The sequence below is a fragment of the Anomaloglossus baeobatrachus genome, chromosome 4, assembly GCF_048569485.1.
Source record: "Anomaloglossus baeobatrachus isolate aAnoBae1 chromosome 4, aAnoBae1.hap1, whole genome shotgun sequence".
In the NCBI taxonomy this organism is placed as follows: domain Eukaryota; kingdom Metazoa; phylum Chordata; class Amphibia; order Anura; family Aromobatidae; genus Anomaloglossus; species Anomaloglossus baeobatrachus.
This window is the reverse complement of record NC_134356.1, coordinates 685,552,187-685,577,383: the sequence shown is the minus strand read 5'-3', so window position 1 is coordinate 685,577,383 and position 25,197 is coordinate 685,552,187. Positions and strand designations below refer to the sequence as shown.

Genomic DNA, 25,197 nt, shown 5'->3' with positions numbered 1-25,197 from the left:
TACATTGTACAAATCTCCCACTTTACCAACACCAAAGCAACCCCAGACCATCACATAACCTCCACCATGCTTGACAGAGGGCGTCAGGCAGCCTTCCAGCATCTTTTCAGTTGTTCTGCGTCTCACAAATGTTTATCTGTGTGATCCAAAACACCTCAAACTTTGATTCGTCTATCCATAACACTTTTTTCCAATCTTCCTCCGTCCAATGTCTGTGTTCTTTTGCCCATATTAATCTTTTCCTATTATTGTCCAGTCTCAGATATGGCTTTTTCTTTGCCCCTCTGCCCTGAAGGCCGGCGTTCCGGAGTTGCCTCTTCACTATAGATGTTGACACTGGTGTTTTGCGGCGGGTAGTATTTAATGAAGCTGCCAGTTGAGGACCTGTGAGGCGTCGATTTCTCAAACTAGAGCTTCTAATGTACTTGTCTTGTTGCTCAGTTGTGCAGCGCGGCCTCCCATTTCTCTTTCTACTCTGGTTAGAGCCTGTTTGTGATCTCCTCTGAAGGGAGTAGTACACATCGTTGTAGGAAATCTTAAATTTCTTGGCAATTTATCGCATGGAATATCCTTCATTTCTAAGTACAAGAATAGACTGTCGAGTTTCACATGAAAATTCTTTCTGGCCATTTTGAGAGTTTAATGGACCAACAAATGTAACGCTCCAGATTCTCAACTAGCTCAAAGTAAGGTCAGTATTATAGCTTTTCTAATCAGCAAAACTATTTTCAGCTGTGCTAACATACTTGCACAAGGGTTTTCAAGGGATTTCTAAACATCCATTAGCCTTCTAACACAGCAAACACAATGTACGATTAGATCACTGGAATGGTGGTTGTTGGAAATGGGCCTCTATACACCTATGTAGATATTGCATTAAAAACCAGATGTTTGCAGCTAGAATAGTCGTTTACCACATTAACAATACATAGAGTGGATTTCTGTTTAATTTAATGTCAGCTTCATTAAAAAAAAAAAAAAAAAAAAAAAAAAAAAAAAAAGGAAATATAACAAACACAAACACACACACGTATCTAGCCTTTAGTTGCACCCCTGAAGTTGCTACTCACAAGCTTGTAGTACAGCAGAGCATTTCCAGGGGGAGACTGCAAGCAGCTCTCACTACAGTCCCAGCTCCAATCATTCATTGGACAGAGACCGCTCTTTGATACAGATCATTCACGAATGACACATAAGAGCACTTGCGATACTTGGCCGAGTAGTGAGCGTAAACAAGCACTCCGATTCTTGTTCGAGTACTGAGCACGCTGGCCCATCATTAGCAATTGCAAATTCCATCCTCAATGCCATTGTCTTCCTAGTCTTAAACAAAACCATTATGACTAAAGATGAGTGAACCTATGGAGGTTTGGTTCGCTGGCCGCAAACGATCCAAACTTTTCCGTGACCAAACCTTGCATGATGGAGGTTTGGAAACACTGATTGGCAGTTTGAGTCTCCGCCCACATACAGCCAGCTATAAGCAGATCACTTCTAAGAGAGTCTGTCCGGGCATTTTCAAAACTTTTTTTTGTTGCACACTGCATCCGATCACGCTGCTGTTACCCCCAATACGAGTCGTCTAGACACTGCACGCGGCTCGCACTGGGCTGAGCACCGAGCGTACTTGAGCACAGCGATGCTTATGCAAATTAAGTTCGCATGTAAAGCATCCGGACCCCGAATCCGAGCCTGGTGTTTTTTAGTTGGTGTTAGTTTCAAAAAACAAAACTCAGGCTTGCTCATATGTACTTACTGGATGTCATGGCCGTTTGTCAGCGTTGTGTATGTTCCATCCTGTAAAATAAATATACACTTTAGAGAGAGGGAGAATATACAGAACCAGCACCGCCCCAAAAGATTTAGCACAGGGCTGGAAGAACCTACAAAGACCTTTCCAAAATTTAGTAATTATGATTTATCGTACAATAAAGACACAGTATCAATTGCAAATTTGTATTGATCTACCACATGGTATTTTTAATAAGTAAATGAAAGTTGCGGTAGTGCATCCTCTGCATGGTGCACCATAGGTTGGGAATGCTCCTTGAAGTTCAGCTCACTGAGCCTCTAATGCAGGCAATTAGGCATGTTGGGGGTGTGCTTGAGTAAACATTAATTTAGCTGAGAGGCAGGTGTAGGATGACCTCCTGATGACACCCCTGCGACACTTGCGCTACAGCGGGTCTCACGACGGTGACTTCATGGGCTCAGAGTTCATTGGGACCTCCGGTGACCTCCTGGACATCACTGCACACACAATGCTCGCTGGAAACTCACCTGTCACTGGCGATACTGTGCTCAGCAATGCTGTCCCCGCGATGCTCCTGCTACAAGGTCTGAGGTGCAGTAAATATTCAGCGAGTATGTAACGCCCTGGCTGGGCCAGGTAGTCACATATAGGGCCCCGCATTACACCAGTCCCCTAACAAGGTGACAGCAGCAAAACCATTTAAACCCTAGTCACCTCCCTCAGTGCTTGATAAATACACACCAGGGGACGGAGCCAGGCCGTTGGACACGCCCACCGAGGAGTTCAGAAGGCTTGAGGCGGGAAAAGACAGTAGAGCAGTTTGACAGTTCGGGGGAACCAACTTGGAAACCTGAGCACAAAGGGGGGTACTCAGACCCTGAAGCTAGGTCCAGATGCTACTGGGGGCTAGCTAATTAACTGATTGCGGCCAGGACTATAGGTTCTGTCCCACCCAAAGTCCGAAGACAACAGCCCAACGAGGTACAACGAGGGGGATAGAAAGCCACCGCAGAGAGATCCCACGGACCAGCGTCTGCGGGCAAAGGGCTCCTTAGGCGACCACAAGCCGGGGAGCGGACTCCTGTAGTTGCAAGTGCAGGTTGTCCACCAAAACAAGTGCGGGATAAAGACGGAGACGACCAACCGGGTGGGGGGGACCAGACTGCAGCCGGCTGCGGGCACCGACCACCATCACCTTGGTTTACCAGAGACTCGTGTGTTTACTAATAGAGAGTATATCAGTGCCCTCCGGCCGCCCATCTCCCTGCACCACCCAAACTCCCCCAACGGGTCCCGGGGCCACCATCCCTACCTACGGAGGGGTTAACAACTTGCTGTGCAACATCTCCCCCGGGTGCCCTGTAACTGCAGCGGTGGTGTCCACCTTCACCACAACCCGTGGGTGGTGTCACGAACTTAAACACGGCTCCGGTCGTACACCTAAGTCCCCAAACCCCTCTTTTTGATTGAAGTGACCGCAGGACCCCCGGGTCCGGAGACCCTTGAGCTACTCACTGAAGGTCCAGATCCGAGAGGCTTGGCTGCCGAGCATCTGGCGGTACAAGTATAATAAGTGGGGGTCAGAAGCAGGAGGCACTAGAGCCGGAGAAAACAGCGCTGGATACAGGTGAAGATAGAAAATACTTTTATTTTACAGACCCGTGTTTTCTCCGGTACGGGTAACACTGATGTCGCATGGATCACATCCGTGTGCAGGCCGAATGCCACCCGTGCTGCCAGAGAAAAAAAAATGGATATGTCTGTGTGGGACCACAAGGTCCATGTGAAAACACAGACATGTGTGTAACTCCAGAGAATAACATGGGTACGTGTGGCATTCGTGTTAAAAATGGATGTTACAGGTACCTGAAACATGGACGTCTGAAACTGGCCTGAAGGAGAGTCTTGTAGCATGAAATGACTGTTCAAACAAGTCACAGGTGCCTGAAGTACTCTTGGTGTGGGCACGCAGATCAGTGCACCCTCCCAGCCATCTCCTGCTTCCTGTAGTGGAGGTAATTGCCAAATAAGAAGAAGGTGGAAAACTGCATTGAACAGGCCCTAAAGCCCCCCTTCACACACCCATTCAAGAAATGAACGTTTTGCACGGACCGTGGTGTAGGTGTGTATATGTGTCTGTGTGCTATCTGTGGGATATCCGGATAGCACATGGACATCATGAGGTACCTGTCTCCGGTGCTGCCATTTCCAGTGCGGCTGTTGCTTCCATGTCCACAGTCGGTGCAGTGAATATTCATGAGCATAATGAGCGGGACCCAGAAGCAACAGGAGAGGCAGAAACTGCAGCGCTAAAGACAGGTAAGTATATATTTTTTTTTAAAGTGACATGTGTTTCCTACAGTACTTGTCACACTTGATTTGAACACAAACAATAATTAGGGGATTATTTTGGCCAATCTCAACCTCACTATAAGGGCTTGTTCGCACGTAAATGCTGAAATTTCTGCAGTGATTTGACAGCACGTGTGCGCTTCAAATCGCTGCAGAAACACTGCGTAATGGATGCAGTGTTTCAGCAGAATAAATGCCGATGTCATGTGCTCGGGATGCAGCCCCCACCATAGACAGAGCGGGAGCAGCATCCAAAGCGCACGAAAGAAGTGACATGTTGCTTATTTGAACGCACGGATTTGGAGTAAAATTTCAGCATCCAAATAGCTGCGTTCAAAAAAGCAACGTGCGCATGTGTCATGCACAATCTATATAGATTGTGAAGTGGACGCAGGACGCATGCATTTACAATGCAGTGCTAGACGCAGCGTAAATGCATGAAATTTCGCAACGTGCGCATGAGCCCTAGAGATAGCCTCAGTCCGGAAATAACAATGATTTTTATTTAAGTAGAAAAGACAATATATAAATATATTATCCCATATGAGGTTACAATTAGCAACACAAGTTACATCACATAATATAAAAGATGAACAAGAAAATGTGAGGACATCCAAACAAAAGCCTTATAAATGGACGGCACACTAGCACCTAAATACAGCAAAAAATTCCATGGAAGATTAAAACAGAATATGTGGAAGAATGGGGGGATTTGTAAAGAGTCCAAAAAGATGTATTGGAATTATTCAGATGTACCGCAAACAGCCGCTAGGTGGCGCTAAAATAGCATCCATACACCAAGTATGCATATACAAAGATTGTCTAGTCCATACACACCTATCACCACCATCATCCAATCTTACACTTGGTACAAAGATGTCAAGTGAGGGTGCCAAGGTGCGTCCATCCCCAACGTACGTTTCGATTTTGTCTTACTTGGGGGGCCACCAGTACTTGTCACACTGATGCCACATGAATCCCATCAGTGTGCAGTCCATGTGACACCTGTGCTGCTGGCAGAAAATGGACATGTCATGTGGAGCAGATGGACAGCTTGCGCTCTACATGGATGTGTGCGCAAACCCATTTCATTTAACGGGTCTACGTGTGTCCGTGTCAGCAGTACGTGTGGAAACAGACACAACATGACCTGGAAACGGACGTGTTTTTGCTGCAAAAATTGTGTTTTTGAAAAAAAAAAACTCACTGTAAAAAAATGGAATGTGATCACATTGTGTGAATGTGGTTTTAATGGTGCCTTATACTTAATAACCAGTGTTTTTTTTTTATATGGCATACACAATCATTACACAGCTCCAGTAGGTTTGTCTCCCAGACTCACCAGCTTCGGCGGTGGAGCGACTCCTCTGAGTGGTGTTATTAGTTAAGTCTTGTTTAATTACTGAATTCTCCCTAAGGTCGGTTCAATCATTCTGGTTTCATGGACGTCATACATGATGCTGGTAAGTTGGGTCCACACCGTGTAGCCAGTCCAATAATCAGGACCCATCACATGTCATGAAATGTGGAAGCATCAACCCGGCCTTAAGGCCCCGTTATACGCAACGGCATCGCTAACGAGATGTCGTTGGGGTCACGGAATTTGTGACGCACATCCAGCCTTGTTAGCAATGTCATTGCTTGTGACACGTACGAGCGACCGCTAACGATGCAAAATACTCACCAAATCGTTGGTTGTTGACACGTCATTCCTTTCCCAAATGTCGTTGCTAGTTTAGGGCGCAGGTTGTTCGTCATTCCTGAGGCAGCACACATCGCTACGTGTGACACCCCAGGAACGACGAACAACACTGTACATGTGTCCTCCGACAACAAGGTGGGCGTGAGTTCCATGAGGCTGCTCTCCGCCCCTCTGCTTCTATTGGACACTTGCCATGTGACGTCGCTATGATGCCGCACGAACCGCCCTCTTAGAAAAGAGGCTACTCGCCGGCCACAGTGATATCACTAGGAAGGTAAGTATGTGTGACGGGTACTAGCGATATTGTGCACCACTGGCAGCGATTTGCCTGTGACACACAAACGACGGGGACAGGTGCCTTCACGAGCGACATCGCTAGCGATGTCACTGCGTGTAAAGCCCCCTTTAGGCTATGTGCGCACGTTGCATTCTGCCTTGACAAATATTCTGCAGCGTTTTGTCACTGCATGTGTTTTTAAAAATGCATCCAACCATAGACAGAGGGAAAAGCATCCAAAACGCACATAAGAAGTGACATGCTGCTTTTTTGAAAGCATCGATTTTGTTAAATATTTGGCATCCAAAACGTAAAGTGCACATGGAATTTGCTGACTTCTCATAGACTTTGCTGGGGACACAGAACTCATGCATTTACGCTGCAGTTGAAAACACTGCGTAAACCCATGAAAAAAACCGAAACGTGTGCAAGGCAGGTAGCACTCCTCTTAGGCTATGTCCGCACATTGCTTTTTTGCTGCTTTTTCAACTGCAGCGTTTAATGCCAAAATGGTTGTGTTCTGCTTTTCAAGCAAAGTCTATGGGAATTTGGTTTTCTTGTCCGCACTTTGCAGTTCAAACTGCAGCCTTTTTGTGGCAGAACTTTGGTCAAAAACTCAGCTTTGCAGTGCAAAACCCAAAAACAGTTTTGTAATCATGAAGCGCTTTTTTTTTTTTTTTTGGCAATTTCCTAAGCTTTTGGGAGCTGTTTTTGGTATTTTTGGTCAATTTTTCAGTGTTTGTTCTTTTTGTCGTTTTTTTTTGTTACTTCAATACAACTTTTGCCTTTATTTATGAATTTTTTTTTTTACTCCATTAGGATATGTTCACACAGGGTTTTTTTTTCATGAGTTTTTAAAGCAGTAACTTCCAGATTGTTTTCACTCAGTTCTTTTTGTGGAGTTTCAGAACGGAAATCATAAAAAAACCTCATGGGTTGTTGAACACTTTTTGATGGATTTCAGCACTGAAAACTCCAGAAATTAATTTGAGGAGTTTTGCATTTTTTACAGCAGCTTTGAAGAGTGTTAGGCTAGTTTCACACTTGCGTTGGACGGGATCCGTAGCATTGCGTTGTGGGACGGATGCGTTGCATATAGTGGCACAACGGATGCTACAGATTGTACAAAATAACGCAATCCGTTATAGGTTTTTTCTCTTGACTTTACACATCTGGGCATGTGCAGTTGTGTAAAGACGGTTGCGTTAACGGAATCCGTCAAATGACGGATTCTAACGGAATCCGCCACCATAGGCATCCATTATAAAAACAACGGACGCCAACGGATTCCTGCAGGTTGCGTTTTTTTTACACTCCGCCAAGCACAGAAAAACGCTACATGCAGCGTTCCATCCGCTCAACAGTCACTGGCGGTCAGCGTCAAAACAACTGATGCGCCGCGGGGCGGATGCAATGCAAAACCATCCGTTGCTATCCGTAGCTAATAGAAGTCTATGAGGAATATAACGGTTTCCTGCAACGGTTACCGTGATTACTCAAGGCTGCGGATAGCAACGGATCCCGTCCAACGCAAGTGTGAAAGTAGCCTTACAAGTATTTTTCCAGAAGTTTTTTTTTTGGGGGGGGGGGCAACCTTTAGATTGGCAGTGTGCAGTAAAGAGCATCTTCCACCATGAAGCCTTTCCACGTTCCACGCACTTATTTTCTTCCACCAGCCATTTTTGAAAGTCTGAAGTGTGTAAGCGGCAAGCCTGATTGTGCCGCATGGCCGTGCGTTCTCTCCGTTTTTTGCCGGATGCGGCGTAATTGTATGATCCGACGGCGGGAAAAAATACAGACCTAGACGTTTTTTATGTCATGAGAAAAATCGCATCCTGCCGCATCTGGCGCGATGCGGCATAATGTATAATGGCTGTTTATGGACGCAGGATCCGGCGGGATGCGGCAAAAACTGGAATACATGGACGGATCAGTTTTTTTAAACTGAGCATGCTCAAAGTGGCACAACACAGCTATATAAAGCTATGGAGCTCCTCCATTGCAGAAAAAAAAAAAAAAAAAAAAAAAGATTAAAAATAGAAATCTTAAACTTATTCCAAAACCTTTGTATTTGTTGTCATTTTAAGGTAACTTTACATGATTGGGTTATTTCTCAAAGGAAAGCCCCTATGGTACTTTGGGGGTCTTTGTTTTTAAAAAAAACCATGGTGTATACAAATGGGGAAATTTATTTATTTTTTTAAATTAAGGGTTTCTTAAATCTTATATATGTAATAAAAGGGGGGATTGAGGGATTTAACCCCTTCCCGACCGGCCGATTTTCCGCTTTCCGTATTTTTTTGCCATTCTTCTGAGAGATGTAACTTTTTTATTTTTTTTTTTCAATTAATATGGTCATGTGAGGGCTCATTTTTTGCGGAACGAGCTGTACTTTTAAATAAAACCATACGTTTTAAGATATAGTGTACTGGAAAACGGCAAAAAAATTCCAAATGCAGAAAAAATGCAAAAAACATGCGATAGCACTATTGTTTTTGAGATATTTTATTTACTGTGTTCACTATATGGTAAAACTGATGTGTGGGTGTGATGCCTCAGGTCAGTGCGAGTTCGTAGACACCAAACATGCATAGGTTTAGGGTTAAAAACGAAATCACCAAAAAAACGGAACTGGCAAAAAACAGATGCACCTGATCCATTTTTTGCCAGATCCAGTATGCCAGATCTGGAAAAAAACGGATTCTGCCTGACAGAAAAAAACTGATGTGTGAACTTAGCCTAAAGCGGGCTTTGCACGTTGCGACATCGCAAGCCGATGCTGCGATGTCGCACGAGGTAGTCCCCGCAGGTACGATATCGTGTGATAGCTGGCGTAGCAAAAATTATCGCTACGCCAGCTTCACATGCACTCACCTGCCCTGCGACCGTCGCTCTTGCCGGCGACCCGCCTCCTTCCTAAGGGGGCGGGTCGTGCGGCGTCAGAGCGACATCACACGGCAGGCGGCAAATAGCGGCGGAGATGAGCAGGATGTAAACATCCCGCCCACCTCCTTCCTTCCGCATATCCTACGGAAGCCGCGGTGACTCCGGTAGGAGATGTTCCTCGCTCCTGCGGCTTCACACACAGCGATGTGTGCTGCCGCAGGAACGAGGAACAACATCGGACCGTCGCGTCAGCGTAATTATGGATAACGCCGACGCTGCACCGATGATACGATTACGACGATTTTGCGCTCGTTAATCGTATCATCTAGGCTTTAGACACTACGATGTCGCTTGCGATGCCGGATGTGCGTCACTTTCAATTTGACCCCACCGACATCGCACCTGCGATGTCGTAGTGTGCAAAGCCCGCCTTACAGTCCATAAAAATAAATCTGAAAATTCTTTTAAGCGTTTTTTCAGCAGTTTTTAGCAGCAGATGGCCAAAAGACACAATGTGAACACAATCTTAGGAGGAGTGAGGCCATGTGAGCACTAGAAAGTGCCTTTTTCTTAAGAAGAAAAAAAAACTGACCCTCTGAAAAAATCCCGCACCCGCGGTAAAAACCGTGGTGAAACCACACACACGTTTTTGCCGCAAGTTGGTCCCCATGCATTTTTACCATTATCTATGGCAAAAACCAAAAGTACCTGCGAAAAAGACGTGACATGCTCATTAAGGCTATGTGCCCACGGGACTCTGTAACCGGGGAATTTGCCGCGGAAAACCTGCGGATTTATCTAGATTTTCTAGATAAATCCGCACGTTTTAGCAAGTGCACACACTCCCCATATTATCCTATGGGACATGGGGAGTGCAGTGTCCATGCTGTATATACGTGCGGCTGCAGAATATTCTGAGGATGTCCCGCAGCTGCACATAACCATGTCAATTATTCATGTGGAAATCCCGGCCCTCCACTATGGAGATAGAGGCCGGGACTTCCGCAGGTAAGTCGCATGAATGTCCGCAGGTTTACCGCAGATATTTCGCTGAAATCCCACAGCAATGGATAGCTGCGGGTTCCGGGGGATCAGCTGCGGGAAACCTGCGGACGCACCTGCGGATATATCCGCGGGTACAGAGTCTAATTCCAAAGCGAAAAATCCGCGGGTATAAAAAAAAAAAAAAAAAAAAAATGCAGCGTGCACACAGAATTTTTTAAAACCCATAGGGGAATTGACTGCAGCAATGTTAGACATTTTCTGCAGCAAATCTGCGGAAAAATCCACAGCGTGTGCACAAGGCCTACAGCTGCTTTTTTTCCCAAATGCTTACACATTAGGAGCAAAGCCCCCAGAGTGAAGAATGGTTCCATGCTAGAGACGGAGCACAGCGCTCACATGGAGGAGGGTCTCCACACACTGCAGGTAACGGGGGGCTTACTCCACACACATAACGTCATCAGAACTGGATCGGCCCAACTTACATAAGGGTTTTTACCACGTTTTCGTCTAATGGCGCCATTAGTGTAAAAAAAACCAGCTCAAAGCGCCAGGGATTAAAATATCTTCAGCTCCATGTAAACAATGCATTGTTGAATATATGCGACTCAGGGAGACAAAGTGAAGCCTGGGACCTTCTCATCAACCAAATGACTCAACATGACCATGATCTCATGAAACAACACAAAAAGACAAAACTTCAACGAGGAGTGAGGAAAGGAGACAATACCTCAGTTCCTGCAAGAACCTTAGGAGGACCAAGTCCACTCAAGACTGGACGTCAGCGATGGAGTCGGTGGGATTATTACATGAGTCCACCCAACTGCTTCTTGGTAATAGGAGATGGAGTGAGAGGAAGGAGCTGAGATTAGGAGCAGGTGTCTCATTAGACTTCTGCTGTTACCTGAGGTCTAAACATGCAGACAATCCAGAACCTGCAGAACATAACGCAGTGGTGGGCCCAATCATAAAGCCTGGAGTACAGCACATCAGTCTTGATGACCAGACTCGCTACTGTATGATGCCCAGAAACCACGCCACTTAATGACATTGGTGCCTCTTCTCTGAGAAATGTCAGGGGCTCAAAGTCGGTGCAGGCCCTTATGTTACGTTTGATGGACAGGTGCAGCCTCGTCCCACCCCCACCCCAGCTTCACCTATTTTTTAGGAGCTGCTTAAAAGCCAAAAATCACAAAATGCTCAACTCTGAATTGTGCAGAGGGTTTTTTAATGTTAATTCTTGGGCATTAAAGCTTTTATGAATGAGGCCTGATTACTAGATAATGCATAAGATGTCACCTGCAGTCCCATGTAAACACCACAGATAACACAGTGATAACTTCCTGAGTACAGATAATGCAGTAGATGTCACCTGCAGTCCTATGTAACACCACAGATAACACAGTGATATCTCTCTGAGTACAGATAATGTAGCAGATGTCCATCTACTAACTGCATTCAGATTTATACAGCCACCACTAGAGGGAGCTCACTACATACAGATTTATACAGCCACCACTAGAGGGAGCTCACTACATACATATTTATGCAGCCACCACTAGAGGGAGCTCACTACATACAGATTTATGCAGCCACCACAAGGGGGAGCTCACTACATACAGATTTATACAGTCACCACTAGAGGGAGTTCACTACATACAAATTTATACAGCCATCACTAGAGGGAGCTCACTACATACAGATTTATACAGCCACCACTAGAGGGAGCTCACTACATACAGATTTATACAGCCACCACTAGAGGGAGCTCACTACATACAGATTTATGCAGCCACCACTAAAGGGAGCTCACCACATACAGATTTATACAGCCACCACTAGAGGGAGCTCACTACATACAGATTTATGCAGCCACCACTAGAGGGAGCTCACTACATACAGATTTATGCAGCCACCACTAGAGGGAGCTCACTACATACAGATTTATACAGCCACCACTAGAGGGAGCTCACTACATACAGATTTATACAGTCACCACTAGAGGGAGCTCACTACATACAGATTTATACAGTTACCACTAGAGGGAGCGCTTTCCATACAGATTTATGCAACCACCACTAGAGGGAGCTCACTACATACAGATTTATATATCCACCACTAGAGGAAGCTGACTACATAGAGATTTATACAGCTACCACTAGAGGGAGCTCACTACATACAGATTTATGCAGCCACCACTAGAGGGAGCTCACTACATTACAGACAGTCACCACTAGAGGGAGCTTACTACATACAGATTTATACAGCCACCACTAGAGGAAGCTCACTACATACAGATTTATACAGCCACCACTAGAGGGAGCTCACTACATACAGATTTATACAGCCACCACTAGAGGGAGCTCACTACATACAGATTTATACAGCCACCACTAGAGGGAGCTCACTACATACAGATTATACAGCCACCACTAGAGGGAGCTCACTACATACAGATTTATGCAGCCACCACTAGAGGGAGCTCACTACATTACAGACAGTCACCACTAGAGGGAGCTCACTACATACAGATTTATACAGTCATCACAAGAGGAAGCTCACTACATACAGATTTATACAGTCACCACTAGAGGGAGCTCACTACATACAGATTTATATATCCACCACTAGAGGGAGCTGATTACATAGAGATTTATACAGCCACCACTAGAGGGAGCTCACTACATTACAGACAGTCACCACTAGAGGGAGCTCACTACATACAGATTTATACAGTCATCACAAGAGGAAGCTCACTACATACAGATTTATACAGCCACCACTAGAGGAAGCTCACTACATACAGATTTATACAGTCACCACTAGAGGGAGCTCACTACATACAGATTTATATATCCACCACTAGAGGGAGCTGACTACATAGAGATTTATACAGCCACCACTAGAGGGAGCTCACTACATTACAGACAGTCACCACTAGAGGGAGCTCACTACATACAGATTTATACAGTCATCACAAGAGGAAGCTCACTACATACAGATTTATACAGCCACCACTAGAGGAAGCTCACTACATACAGATTTATACAGTCACCACTAGAGGGAGCTCACTACATACAGATTTATATATCCACCACTAGAGGGAGCTGACTACATAGAGATTTATACAGCCACCACTAGAGGGAGCTCACTACATTACAGACAGTCACCACTAGAGGAAGCTCACTACATACAGATTTATACAGCCACCACTAGAGGAAGCTCACTACATACAGATTTATACAGCCACCACTAGAGGGAGCTCACCACATACAGATTTATACAGCCACCACTAAAGGGAGCTCACCACATACAGATTTATACAGTCACCACTAGAGGGAGCTCACTACATACAGAATTATACAGCCACCACTAGAGGGAGCTCACCACATACAGATTTATACAGTCATCACAAGAGGAAGCTCACTACATACAGATTTATACAGTCACTACTAGAGGGAGCTCACCACATACAGATTTATACAGCCACCACTAGAGGGAGCTCACCACATACAGATTTATACAGCCACCACTAGAGGGAGCTCACCACATACAGATTTATACAGTCATCACAAGAGGAAGCTCACTACATACAGATTTATACAGTCACCACTAGGGGAAGCTCACCACATACAGATTTATACAGCCACCACTAGAGGGAGCTCACTACATACAGATTTATACAGCCACCACTAGAGGGAGCTCACCACATACAGATTTATACAGTCACCACTAGAGGGAGCTCACTACATACAGATTTATACAGCCACCACTAGGGGGAGCTCCCTACATACAGATTTATACAGTCACCACTAGAGGGAGCTGACAACATACAGATTTATACAGTCACCACTAGAGGGAGCTCACTACATACAGATTTATACAGCCACCACTAGAGGGAGCTCACTACATACATATTTATACAGCCACCACTAGAGAGAGCTCACTACATACAGATTTATACAGCCACCACTAGAGGGAGTTCACTACATACAGATTTATACAGCCACCACTAGACGGAGCTCATTACATACAGATTTATACAGCCACCACTAGGAAGAGCTCACTACATACAGATTTATACAGCCACCACTAGAGGAAGCTCACTACATACAGATTATACAGCCACCACTAGAGGAAGCTCACTACATACAGATATATACAGCCACCACTAGAGGAAGCTCACTACATACAGATATATACAGCCACCACAAGGGAAAACTCACTGCATATATATATATATATATATATATATATATATATATATATATATATTCACCTCAAAGGGAAGCTAACTAAATACAGATGTAGATGGCCACCACTAAAAGATGCTCACTGCTAGAGATGAGCCACCCCCCTAGAGTTCGAGCTCGTCAAGCCGTTGGACGAACCTCTCGAACCCCATTGAAAACAATGGGAGGCAATCACAAACACCTAAAAACACCTGGAAAATACCCTCAAAGTTGTCCAAAAGGTGCCAAACAACTCCCAAGACAACACAAACACATGGGAAAATGACAGGAACAAATACCCATGCGAAAACTAAACAGCTGGATGAGGAAAAACAGGAGGAGACACAGATATAGGCATGGCACGCCCTTCTAAAGTCATGTAAAACAAAGCAAGGTGACTCCAAGCGGAGTCTTCCTTTTTTCCAAAAATTGGGCCACACACACACCCACCCCATCAGTGGCAGCACTTGTGCCCCAGTTGCAAACTGTATGTACTGATTAGCATCAAGCACATTCCAAAATACGCCAGCCTTAACTGTCCCCGGGATGACACCGGGGTGGGTAGCAAAGTCTTTGCTGAACAATGACTTGTTCATCTTGGCACATTTTTAAAAACACAGAAAGGGTTACTCCAAGCGGAGTCTCCACAGACACCCCATCAGTGGCAGCACTTGTGCCCTAGTTGCAAACAGGATGTTTTGATTTGCATCAAGCACATTCCAAATCCACAAGCATTTACTCTCCCCAGGATGACACAGGGGTAGTAAATTCCTTCTGGATCCATGACTTGTTCATTTTGATGAACGTCAGTCTGTCCACATTGTCACTGGACAGACGCGTGCGCTTATCTGTCAGCACACACCCAGCAGCACTGAAGACACGTTCAGAGACAACGCTGGCAGCTGGACACGACAAAATCTCCAAGGCGTAAGTTGCGAGCTCTGGCCATTTTTCTAGATTTGAAGCCCAAAAGGAGCAAGGCTCCATTTGCACAGTCATGGCATCGATGTTCATTTGGAGATACTCCTGTATCATCCTCTCCAGCCGTTGACTATGTGTCAGACTTGTTGTCTCTGGTGGCCTTGCAAAGGAGGGTCTAAAAACATTATGAAAAGATTCCATAAAATTGCTGTTACCAGCACCAGATACAGTCCTACTGGTACGGGTAGACTGTTGAAGATGACGAGACCGTCCCATGTTTGTCAAGTTACAACTGGGAGATTCACTCCCTGCACCTGCACGGTTGTTTGGTGGAAAAGCCGAGCTAAGATCGAGTAACAGCTTCTGCTGATACTCCTGCATACGTGCGTCCCTTTCTATGGCTGGAATTATGTCACAAAATTTGGACTTGTACCGGGGATCTAATAGTGTGGCAATCCAGTAGTCATCATCACTTCTAATTTTGACAATACGAGGGTCATGTTGGAGGTAGTGCAGCAAGAAGGCGCTCATGTGTCTTGCGCAGCCATGCGGACCAAGTCCACGCTGTGTTTGTGGCATAGAGGTGCTAACCGTTCTTTCTTCCTCTTACATCTCCCCCCAACCTCTTTCAACTGAAATGTGACCAAGGTCTCCCTCATCTGCTGAGTCTTCTATGTCCATGGACAGTTCGTCCTCCATTTCTTCATGTTCTCCTGCCCCTTCCTCAACATTTCGCCTGCTACCATGCGCCCTTGTTGATCCCTGTCCCCCATGGTCCCATGCCTGCCGCGTTGGTGATGATGAACGTCTGGACCTTGGTGATGTTGTTGTCCCTTGCGCATATGAATCCTCCTGTAGTTCCTCCCCTTCCTGTTGTCCCACCCCCTGACTCCGAATAGTGTTTAGCGTGTGCTCCAGCATGTAAATGTCTGGAATTGTCATGCTGATAATGGCATTGTCAGCGCTAAACATATTCGTCGCCATGTCGAAACTGTGCAGAAGGGTGCATAGGTCCTTGATCTGAGACCACTCCATCAGGGTGATCTGCCCCACCTCTGCATCTCTTTGGCCCAGGCTATACGTCATGAAGTATTGCACCAGGGCTCGGCGGTGCTGCCACAGTCGCTGTAACATGTGGAGAGTCGAATTCCAGCGTGTCGGCACATCGCATTTCAGGCGATGAACCGCCAGGCCGAAAGACTTCTGGAGTGATGCAAGTCGCTCAGCTGCGGCTGTTGAATGGCGGAAGTGAGCAAACAGTTTTCGTGCCCTGGTCAGAAGGCCATCTAGGCCGGGATAAAGTGTTAAACATTGCTGGACAACAAGGTTCAACACGTGAGCCATACAAGGCACGTGTGTCACCTTGCCCAGGTGAAGGGCCGCACACAGGTTTGCAGCATTGTCGCACACGGCCTTACCAGGCTGCAGGTTGAGTAGAGACAACCATTTATGAAACTCGGACAGCAGAGCTGACCACAACTCAGCCGCTGTGTGACTCTTATTTCCAAGACATTTCAAGCTAAAGACCGCCTGATGCTGTTGCGCTCTGCTGCCAGCATAGTAATGAGGGGTGCGTGATTACTTGTGCGCAGTTACAATGCGGGTGGCCTGACCAGGCAGGCTTGGGGTGGAGGTGGAGGACCCAGAGGAGGTTGAGGAGGCAGAAGTGTTGGAGGAACTTGGACATACAGAGGATTGACACACAAGTCGTGGGGATGGCAAGACTTATTCAGCAGACCCTTCTCCATCTATCACCATAGTTACCCAGTGCCCAGTCAGCGACATGTAACGCCCCTGTCCATGCTTACTGGTCCAAGTATCGGTGGTGAAATGCACCCGTTCACACACAGAGTTTCTCAAGGAAGCAGTGATGTTGTGTGTGACATGCTGGTGTAGCGCAGGCACACCTTTCTTGGAGAAGTAGTGGCGACTGGGCATCTGGTACTGGGGCACAGCGACAGACATAAGGTCTCTAAAATCCTGTGTGTCCACCATGCGGAAAGGCAGCATTTCGGTAGCCAAGAGCTTACAGAGGGATAAAGTCAACCTCTTAGCTTTGTCATGGGTCGGAGGAAATGGCCTTTTATATGTCCACATCTGAGGGACCGAGATCTGGCTGCTGTGTGTAGACGGTGGTGAGTAGGGTGTCCCTGGAAAAATGCAGGTTTGTGAGGAAAGTGCAGGCGTAGACATGATGTTGCCTTCATCCAACGTTGGTGCTATCAATGTCTGAGAGAGCTGTACACACGCACTTGTTTCCCCTTCCAAACCAACTGACGACCTAACAAGCAATCTGCCTGTTGTGGTTACAGTGGTGGAAGGTATGCGAGGAAGAACAGGTCTGACAGCTGTCCCCACAGTCATAGAAGATGAAGAGCGCGCGGATGCACTGGAAGGGGCAGGCGGTGGTTGGCCCGCTCCGCTAGGCCGCATTGCAGCACGGTGAGCTTCCCACTGGGACATATGATATTTTTTCATGTGACGATTCATGGAAGAAGTTGTCAAACTGCTGAGGTTTTTGCCTCTACTTATAGATTCACGACAAATTTTACAGATCACATGATTTGGGAGATCCTTTGCAAGGTCAAAAAATGACCAGGCTAGGCAAGGCTTAGAGGACATGCGACCTGCTGATCCACCCCGACTAGTGCTCAGAGGCAGAGTGGTGGCTGAGGATGCAGTTGTAGACGTGCTTCCAGTACTCCGACTCTGTCCAGGAAGGCGCAAGGTAACTTCTTCGTCAGTTGCATCCTCCTCCACCACCTCTGTTGACCTCCTCAAGTGCCTGCCTGTGGGTTGACAGTAAGTGGGATCTAGAACTTCATCATCAAGCGTTGTGTTTGCACTTCCCTCGCCCTCAGACCTAGCCTCTTCCTGCCCTGACCAAATATTTAAGTTGTCATCCCAATCTGGTATCTGCGTCTCATCGTCATCAGTATGTTCCTCATTGTCTCCACCAACAGGTGTTACAGTTTGGGAATGAGGGTCTACATTATGCTCAGAAACTTGGTCATCAGGGCCTGAATCTGAGTCACAAAGGTTCTGGGCATCACTGCAGACCATTTTCTGGTCTGTACTCACTGTAGCTTGGGAGCAGACCTCTGATTCCCAGGCTATAGTGTGACTGAACAGCTCTGCAAACTCAGCCATCTTAGTTCCACCATACTGTGCAGGGCGGGTGGAGACTTGAGAGCTGGGAGAAAGCAATTGTGATTGGGGTGACAACAGAGGACTGTTTTTTTATGTGGTAGTTGAGGTGGAGGAGAGAGCACTTGTTGGAGCACTTGAGATCCATTCAAGCATGTTCTTTTTTTGTGCATCATCTACCTTTCTTACAGTTGTTCGGGTCCGTAAAAAAGGGAGCACATCGGATTGTCCATGGAAAGTAGTAGACATCTTACTTTTGCTGGAAGATGGCTTATCTTCAGCAGATGGTAATGTAGCTTTGCCACCTTCCCCACGGACACAAACTTTTTTTCCTTTTCCAACACGCCTGTTCCCCTTTCCACCAGCATCTGTCATTTTGCCACTCATTTTGTTAGCGACAAGATTGTGCACTGAAAATGTGGTAGCAAAAATTGAGAGGTGGTGTAGATTGCAGCGGTGGTCTATCTTTATTGACAGCTGAAGAACCAACACTGACTATCCCTGACAATGCAACTATGGCCCTAAAACTGGCAGCACTGTTTGCTATAAAAATAGCGTAGCAAAATGTGCATCAGGGTTTAATGCAGAGGTGCTGGAAAATGCTAGGCACCAGTGGAACACAAAATTAATATAGCAGACACTGTTTGGATGCCACTTATGTCCAGCATTGTTTGCTATAAAAATAGCGTGGCAAAAGTGTGCAGGAGGGTACAGTGGCCGGGTTCTCTGGGTCTGGGGAGAGGAAAGGAAGCCTCACTTTCTATCCCTCCTAATGGTGAAATGCAGCAAGGAATTCCCTGAGCTTAGGTACACAGATGCTGTTATCTGAAGCTGTATACAGCGTTTCCACGGACCTGACTGTCACCTATAGCTCTAAGCCCAAGGAAATCAGCCATGAAAAGGACTGAAATAAACTTCTGTCCCTAATCTGTAGAGCGCTGTGTGTATAGCGTACACAGCAGGACCGGCAACAGGAGCTGCGTGAGCGGTGACTGTCACATACACGCAGAAAGCAGATAATGGCGTCGTGAGAGAAAATCCCCGTATTTATAATGCAGGGACATGTGACATGGACAGCCTATGACACATGCCCTTGCTTGTCTGGCAAAAAAGACCACTTAGTTGTGTGTCTGTCTGGGATTGGCTGACATGCTGGCCCGCTCCACTGCACGCGCGCTTAGGGGAAAAAAAAAAAATGGCCATTATCCCAGCAGCACTGATCTAAACGCGCCACCCCCGCACACTATACGCTGAAATTTACTTAATAGTGTGAATCACAGAGACTCACACTATTACAGTGAAAAGCCAGCTAGTAACTAGCTAGGCTTTTTGCTGATCGAAACGTTCTCGAACATAACTCGAGCTATCGAGCTTTTAGCATGAAGCTCGCGTTCGCGTTCGATCTCGAGCACCCCCAAAATCACTCGAACATGAAATTGTCGAACCTCGAACATCGCTCAACTCTACTCACTGCATACAGATATATAGAGTAACTACCAGGGGCGGTTCAATGCAGTAGATGTCACCTGCAGTCCTATTTAAACACCACAGATAACACAGTGTTATCACTGAGAACAGATAATGTAGGAGATGTCAGCTGCAGTCCTATGCAAAGGGTGCTTTACACGCTGCGACATCGCTAACGATATATCGTCGGGGTCACGTCGTTAGTGATGCACATCCAGCGCTGGTAGCAACATTGCAGCGTGTGACACCAAGAAGCGACGATTAACAATCACAAAATCGGTCAAAAACGATGATCGTTGACACGTCGCTCCTTTCCTTAATGTCGTTGCTGCTGTAGGTACGATGTTGTTCCTCGTTCCTGCGGTAGCACATATTGCTGTGTGTGACATGGCAGGAACGACGAACATCTCCTTACCTGCGTCCACCGGCAATGAGGAAGGAAGGAGGTGGGCGGCATGTTCTGGCCGCTCATCTCCGCCCCTCCGCTTCTATTGGACGGCAGGTAACTCCATGTGACGGGTGTAAGCGAGGTTGCGCGCTACGGGCAGCGATTTGCCCGCGTCGCACAACCGACGGGGGCTGGTACGATTGCTAGCAATCTCGCAAGCGAGATCGCAGCATGTAAAGTGCCCTTAACACCACAGATAACACAGTGATATCTGAGTACAGATAATGTAGTAGATGTCCATCTACTAACTGCATTCAGATATACAGAATACAGTCACCACTAGTGGGAGCTCACTACATACAGCTTTATGCAGTCACCACTAGGGTGATCTCACTACATACAAATTATATAGTCACCACTTGGAGAAGCTCATTGCATACAGTTAAAACTTGGGGAGCTCACTGGATACAAATTTATAGAGTCAACAATAAGGGTGTTCACTACATACTGATTTATACAGTCATTACTTGGGAAGAGTGGGGGCTCACTGCCTAATTATTTATACAGCCACCATAATAAAGAGATCGCTTCATACATATTTATATAGTCCAGGGTACTGTATTTAAACTCCAAAAAGGAGCCAAAAGCAAGGAAAAATAAATCGTCTTTATTTGCAGGAAAACAGGATACACAGTCCTAACAGCGGCACTACAGTGTTATTACAGCACACAAGTCCAAGTGTGACGCCCTGACCTATAAGGTCATCACAGGGTACTGTACAATCTGCCCTTCTGAACAGTTTCCACCCTCCTTAGTTACGGATCCTGGTCCTTTGGTGTTGCTAACAGCTTAGCCAATCAAAATCCTAGGAACACTTTACACTGTACGCACCAGAAACACCATTAGGGGGCCTGAAGGGAATAGGGCCGCCCACATGGGGGGTTGGTAGGGGAAAGTGAAAAAATGAAAGGAGTTGAGTAGTGACTCTCAAGAAGAGAGGTCACGAGAGTGTTGTTGGAGGTCAGGAGCAGGGCTCCTCAGTACTAGCTGGCAGACGTTGGTCTGGGCCTGGTAAAAGCTGGAACCCTGGTCTCAGGGGATCGTATCAAGGGGCATGGAATGCCGAGGAGGGTAGCCGGCGGCCTTGCGCCATCTCCAGGCAGGGGCCAGGGCTCGACGGGGTACGTAGACCCTGGGCCGAGAAGTAGCTTCACGCGTCCCAATAATTTACCCGACGCGGGTGAAGACTTCAAGATTCATCCCCAACCCGCTCCAAAATCGGGGTACTAGCACACCAATGGGATAGGACTTTCCCAATACAGTCCAAAGAAATCCTACGCGTGAACCCTGAGAGCAAGCTCACTCTGTTAGCCATACGGGTCAGCGGGACCTGAAGAGTTTTATGTGCTTGAGGGTCCAACTAGAGAAACAGGCACCAAGGAAAGGGCCACAGGCTAACTGCAACACCAAGGGCATGGACCCAAGCGTGCTCCCTCCAAGCTGCAGTGGTGCTCAGAACTTTGGTTTACAAGCTGTCAGTGTTGTTATTCCTGGACTGAGTGAGTACACTGAAAAGCCCCTCTTCCTATCCCCGACGGCAACCCCAACACCAACCATCCAACGGGCCCCGGGCACAAACCCCCTACCCATGGAGGAGTTAAACATCCTGCTGCTTCACCATCGCCACCGGGCTCCCCAACAGCAGCGGTGGTCTCTCACATTACCACGCACCTTGGGTGGCATCACGAACTTCTAATCCCCCTGTACATATCCCCTCTTTCCTTTTAAATTTGAGTGTCCGCGCGGACCCCCGGGTCCGGAGACCCCTCGAGCCACCGCGGCTCCGGATCCGAGCGGCTCAGCCACTTGCACAGGGGCGGTACAGAAGCATGGAGACTTCACAAAGGAGGCCTTCGTACCTCCACATAAAGACAGCTAATGATACACTTGGATCCTTCTATATCCAACATACCCCACCCTGGAGTGGGGATATGTAAGCAGTCAATCCCACTCATCACTCTGACTGCTCATAAAACTGGCCCTTATCAAACATATTAACACTCTCAATCCTAAATGTACTGGAGATTGCTTCCGGATTTAAATCACTGAGGATAACCACAACTGTGATACATATCTCCCCTCCATGACATGTCCATTGGCCATCTCTTGCACTGTATAGGATCAGAAGGTTGTGTCCATCACTATATGAGATTGGTCACGTCTTTAACTGTATTAGGTGGGATGGGTTGTGTCTGTAACTGGATATGGGGGCTGGGTTTGATTGTAACTGAATTTAGGGAGAAAGGTTTCTTTCTAACAATATTTTTGGGGATGGGTTGTTCCTGTAACTGTATCTGAGGGATGGATTTTGTCTGTATTTTTACATAGGGGGACAGGTTGTGGCTGTAACTGTATATGGGGATGGATTGTGACTGTAGCAGTATTTGATGTGAAGTCGCCATGACTGTGACTGTCTATAAAAGTGGCAATCTGTGTCTATAACTGTATATAGTGTAAGACTTTGTGTCTGTAACTGCATTGTTAGGAAGATGCTATAGATTTTATTGTACATGAGGGCAAAGGGTTGTAGATGTCCCTGTATATGACATGGCTATCACTGGGTGTTAGGCTTCTGGTGTTATCAATATGGTGTGGACGGGGGCCGGACCGCTGCAGGGGCTGCTCGGATCTGGGTTCATTGCTGCGGCTCGAGTGGTAGCCGGACCCGGGCTCGTACAACCGTCCATCCTCACAACCATAGGAAAGGGGAATATTTACAGGGGAGAGAGTTTTTGTCAGTGACGCCACCCGTGGGTTGCGGTGAGAGTTGGTAGCATCGCCGCTGCCTGGTGATGGGATGCCCGGGGCTGATGAAGCAGGACAGCAGGATGGAATCCCCTCCATGGGTAGGGGAGGTGTATTCCCGGGGCTCAGGGGTATATGGGAGCAATGACTGCTGAGAATGAAGTGCAGGGTTGTACCAGGGATGGTTGGTGTACTCACAGTTCCAAAGAATTGCACACAAAGTCCAGTGGTAAACTAAATTGCCAGTGACCGGTCGCCTCCGGTGGGTGTATTCGGGTCCCACACCCGGGTGTAGCAAACAGGGGTCCTTTCCTCCTGCACTCAGTGTTTGTGTTTTCAATGGGACAACTCCGCTTGGAACGGGGAAGTCCACTCCCGGTACTGTGTATGTTGGGAGCTGTGGCCCGCGAAATCTGACCCTTGGGATCTCTGTGGGTTCTGGCAGACACCCTATCCCCCGCGTTGGGCTTCCGTTTCGCTCTCTGTGCTTCTGTAGAACAAGGCCTGAAACCTTGTCCCTGGCTGGTCAATTGACAAGGGTCCAGGCACCTCGTCTGTGCACAGCCTCTGGACCAGATTCCCCCTGTTGGCACCGGCGGGCTATGACCCTGTCCCAGTCCACTTTAGGTCTCCCACGACCGGATTTCCGTTGCCTGTGGTCCTGCTTGCCGTCTGCCACCTAGTCTAGTAGTCCAGGGGCCTAACCCCTTGACTCCTGTCCCTGTACCGGTGCCCAGGTACAGGAGTCAAGATTCACACACAGGTGCAGGAGAAAGGCGGACACTACCAACCTAACAGGAAAAGCTGCAGCCGGCTGCGGGCCCCATTCATCACTCCGTTTGGTTTACCAGCGACTCCAGTGTCTTGTATCAGAGTGAGTACACCAGTGCCATTAGGCACTGCGCCGCACTGCACCGCAACACCGTGCCCTGCACCCCGGCCCCCGCAACCGGGCCCCGGGACCAACATCCCTTACCCACGGACCGGTCAACACCTACCTGTGCCACTACACCGCTCCCGGGAGTCCCGGTACCTTAACCGCAGCGGTGGTGTCCACGATCACCACAACCCGTGGGTTGCGTCACGAACTATCATTCCAAAACCAAATACCCGCATCCCCCGCTTGTAGCGCCAGCCCCCCCTTGCAGAGCGACGTGACCCCCGGGTCCGTGAGAGGCTCGAGCCACCCGCAGTACACGAGCACGGATCCGAGCGGCTCGGCGGCCGCAGCCGAGGCAGCGGGGCGGTACAGTAGTTCCAGGAACAGTGGTAGAATTGGGAATGATTGCCTGAAGGGCAAGAAAATATAACTCCCTATTGCTTGCTGTAGGTTACCGTTATCATGTAAGCTGTCATCATGGATGCATCCTCCCCTTTAGGAGGAACCAAAGCAACAGATGGTTCCATAGAAGGTCAAGCTGTCTCTACTCCACTTTCATGCTCCTTGATTAACAACTAATGAACAATGATCAGCTTATAGATAATGAGATTATAAACTATACTTATGGACTAATATAAGTATAAAATCCTATAAGAGTCTATATACTAGCCCCAAAACAATATAGCAATTTATACTAAACCAAGCTTAGTCCCATCACTCTAGGTGACACCGGGAATATTTAGGAAGCTCGTTTCATTGGAAAATATCAACTCACTGATGGTCCAGGTCAGATCCAGCTCTGTTCTTCCTCTTCTCAAGGGAGGACGGCTGGACAAAATGGAGAGGTTGAATATCCAGAGATTGGGGAGTTTCTGTCACCAGCAAAAGCTTTGTCATAATGGAGATTTCAGAGTTTTATTACATGAAAAGTGTTGAAACTACCAGGAAATGAATGGGAGTGGTGAGCAAGAGTCTGAGCTCCGAAGAGCAGACGAGCTGCCAACTGCAGTAAGGTGTAGTGAAAAGTCTATGTAAGAAATGCCCCGGGCCCTGGACTGCATTCCTGTACTACGAGGGCTTAGTCTATACATGTCTGCAAGAGAATTCATTTCCACAATGCTAATGTGTCAATATAATAGTTATAGAAGAATAGAGACATTCCACCGATGTAAAATCCACCAGGGTCTTATAAATCTTCTATCCATTTCTTGCTGGTTTTAAATTTTCGTTGCATTTTATCCAATATATAGAGACCTTAAAAAGTATTCATACCCCTTGAACTGTTCCCCATTTTTTTAACATTACACCAACAAACATAAATATATTTTATTGGGATTTAATGTCAATGCAACAACACAAAGCAACAAGTGACTGAGAAGTGTAAC

At 47.0% G+C, this 25,197-nt stretch overlaps 1 protein-coding gene across 4 annotated transcripts in view; it reads right to left on the bottom strand.

Moving 5' to 3' along the window:
- The window catches only part of LOC142302162 (uncharacterized), a 44,582-nt gene extending 19,789 nt beyond the window's left edge, over positions 1 to 24,793 (bottom strand). The window contains exons 1-2 of one of the 4 annotated variants that reach the window (XM_075343245.1): positions 24,588 to 24,673; positions 1,757 to 1,797 (exon numbers count right to left, since the gene is read on the bottom strand). In XM_075343245.1, coding sequence (XP_075199360.1) covers positions 1,757 to 1,766 — 10 coding nt within the window. In that variant the 5' untranslated portion in view covers positions 1,767 to 1,797; positions 24,588 to 24,673. Of the gene's footprint in view, positions 1 to 1,756; positions 1,798 to 3,619; positions 3,711 to 24,587 lie in introns of those variants that run through there. The other 3 variants (XM_075343244.1, XM_075343246.1, XM_075343243.1) reach the window with 3 other exon arrangements.
- Between the last annotated feature and the right edge of the window lie 404 nt (positions 24,794 to 25,197).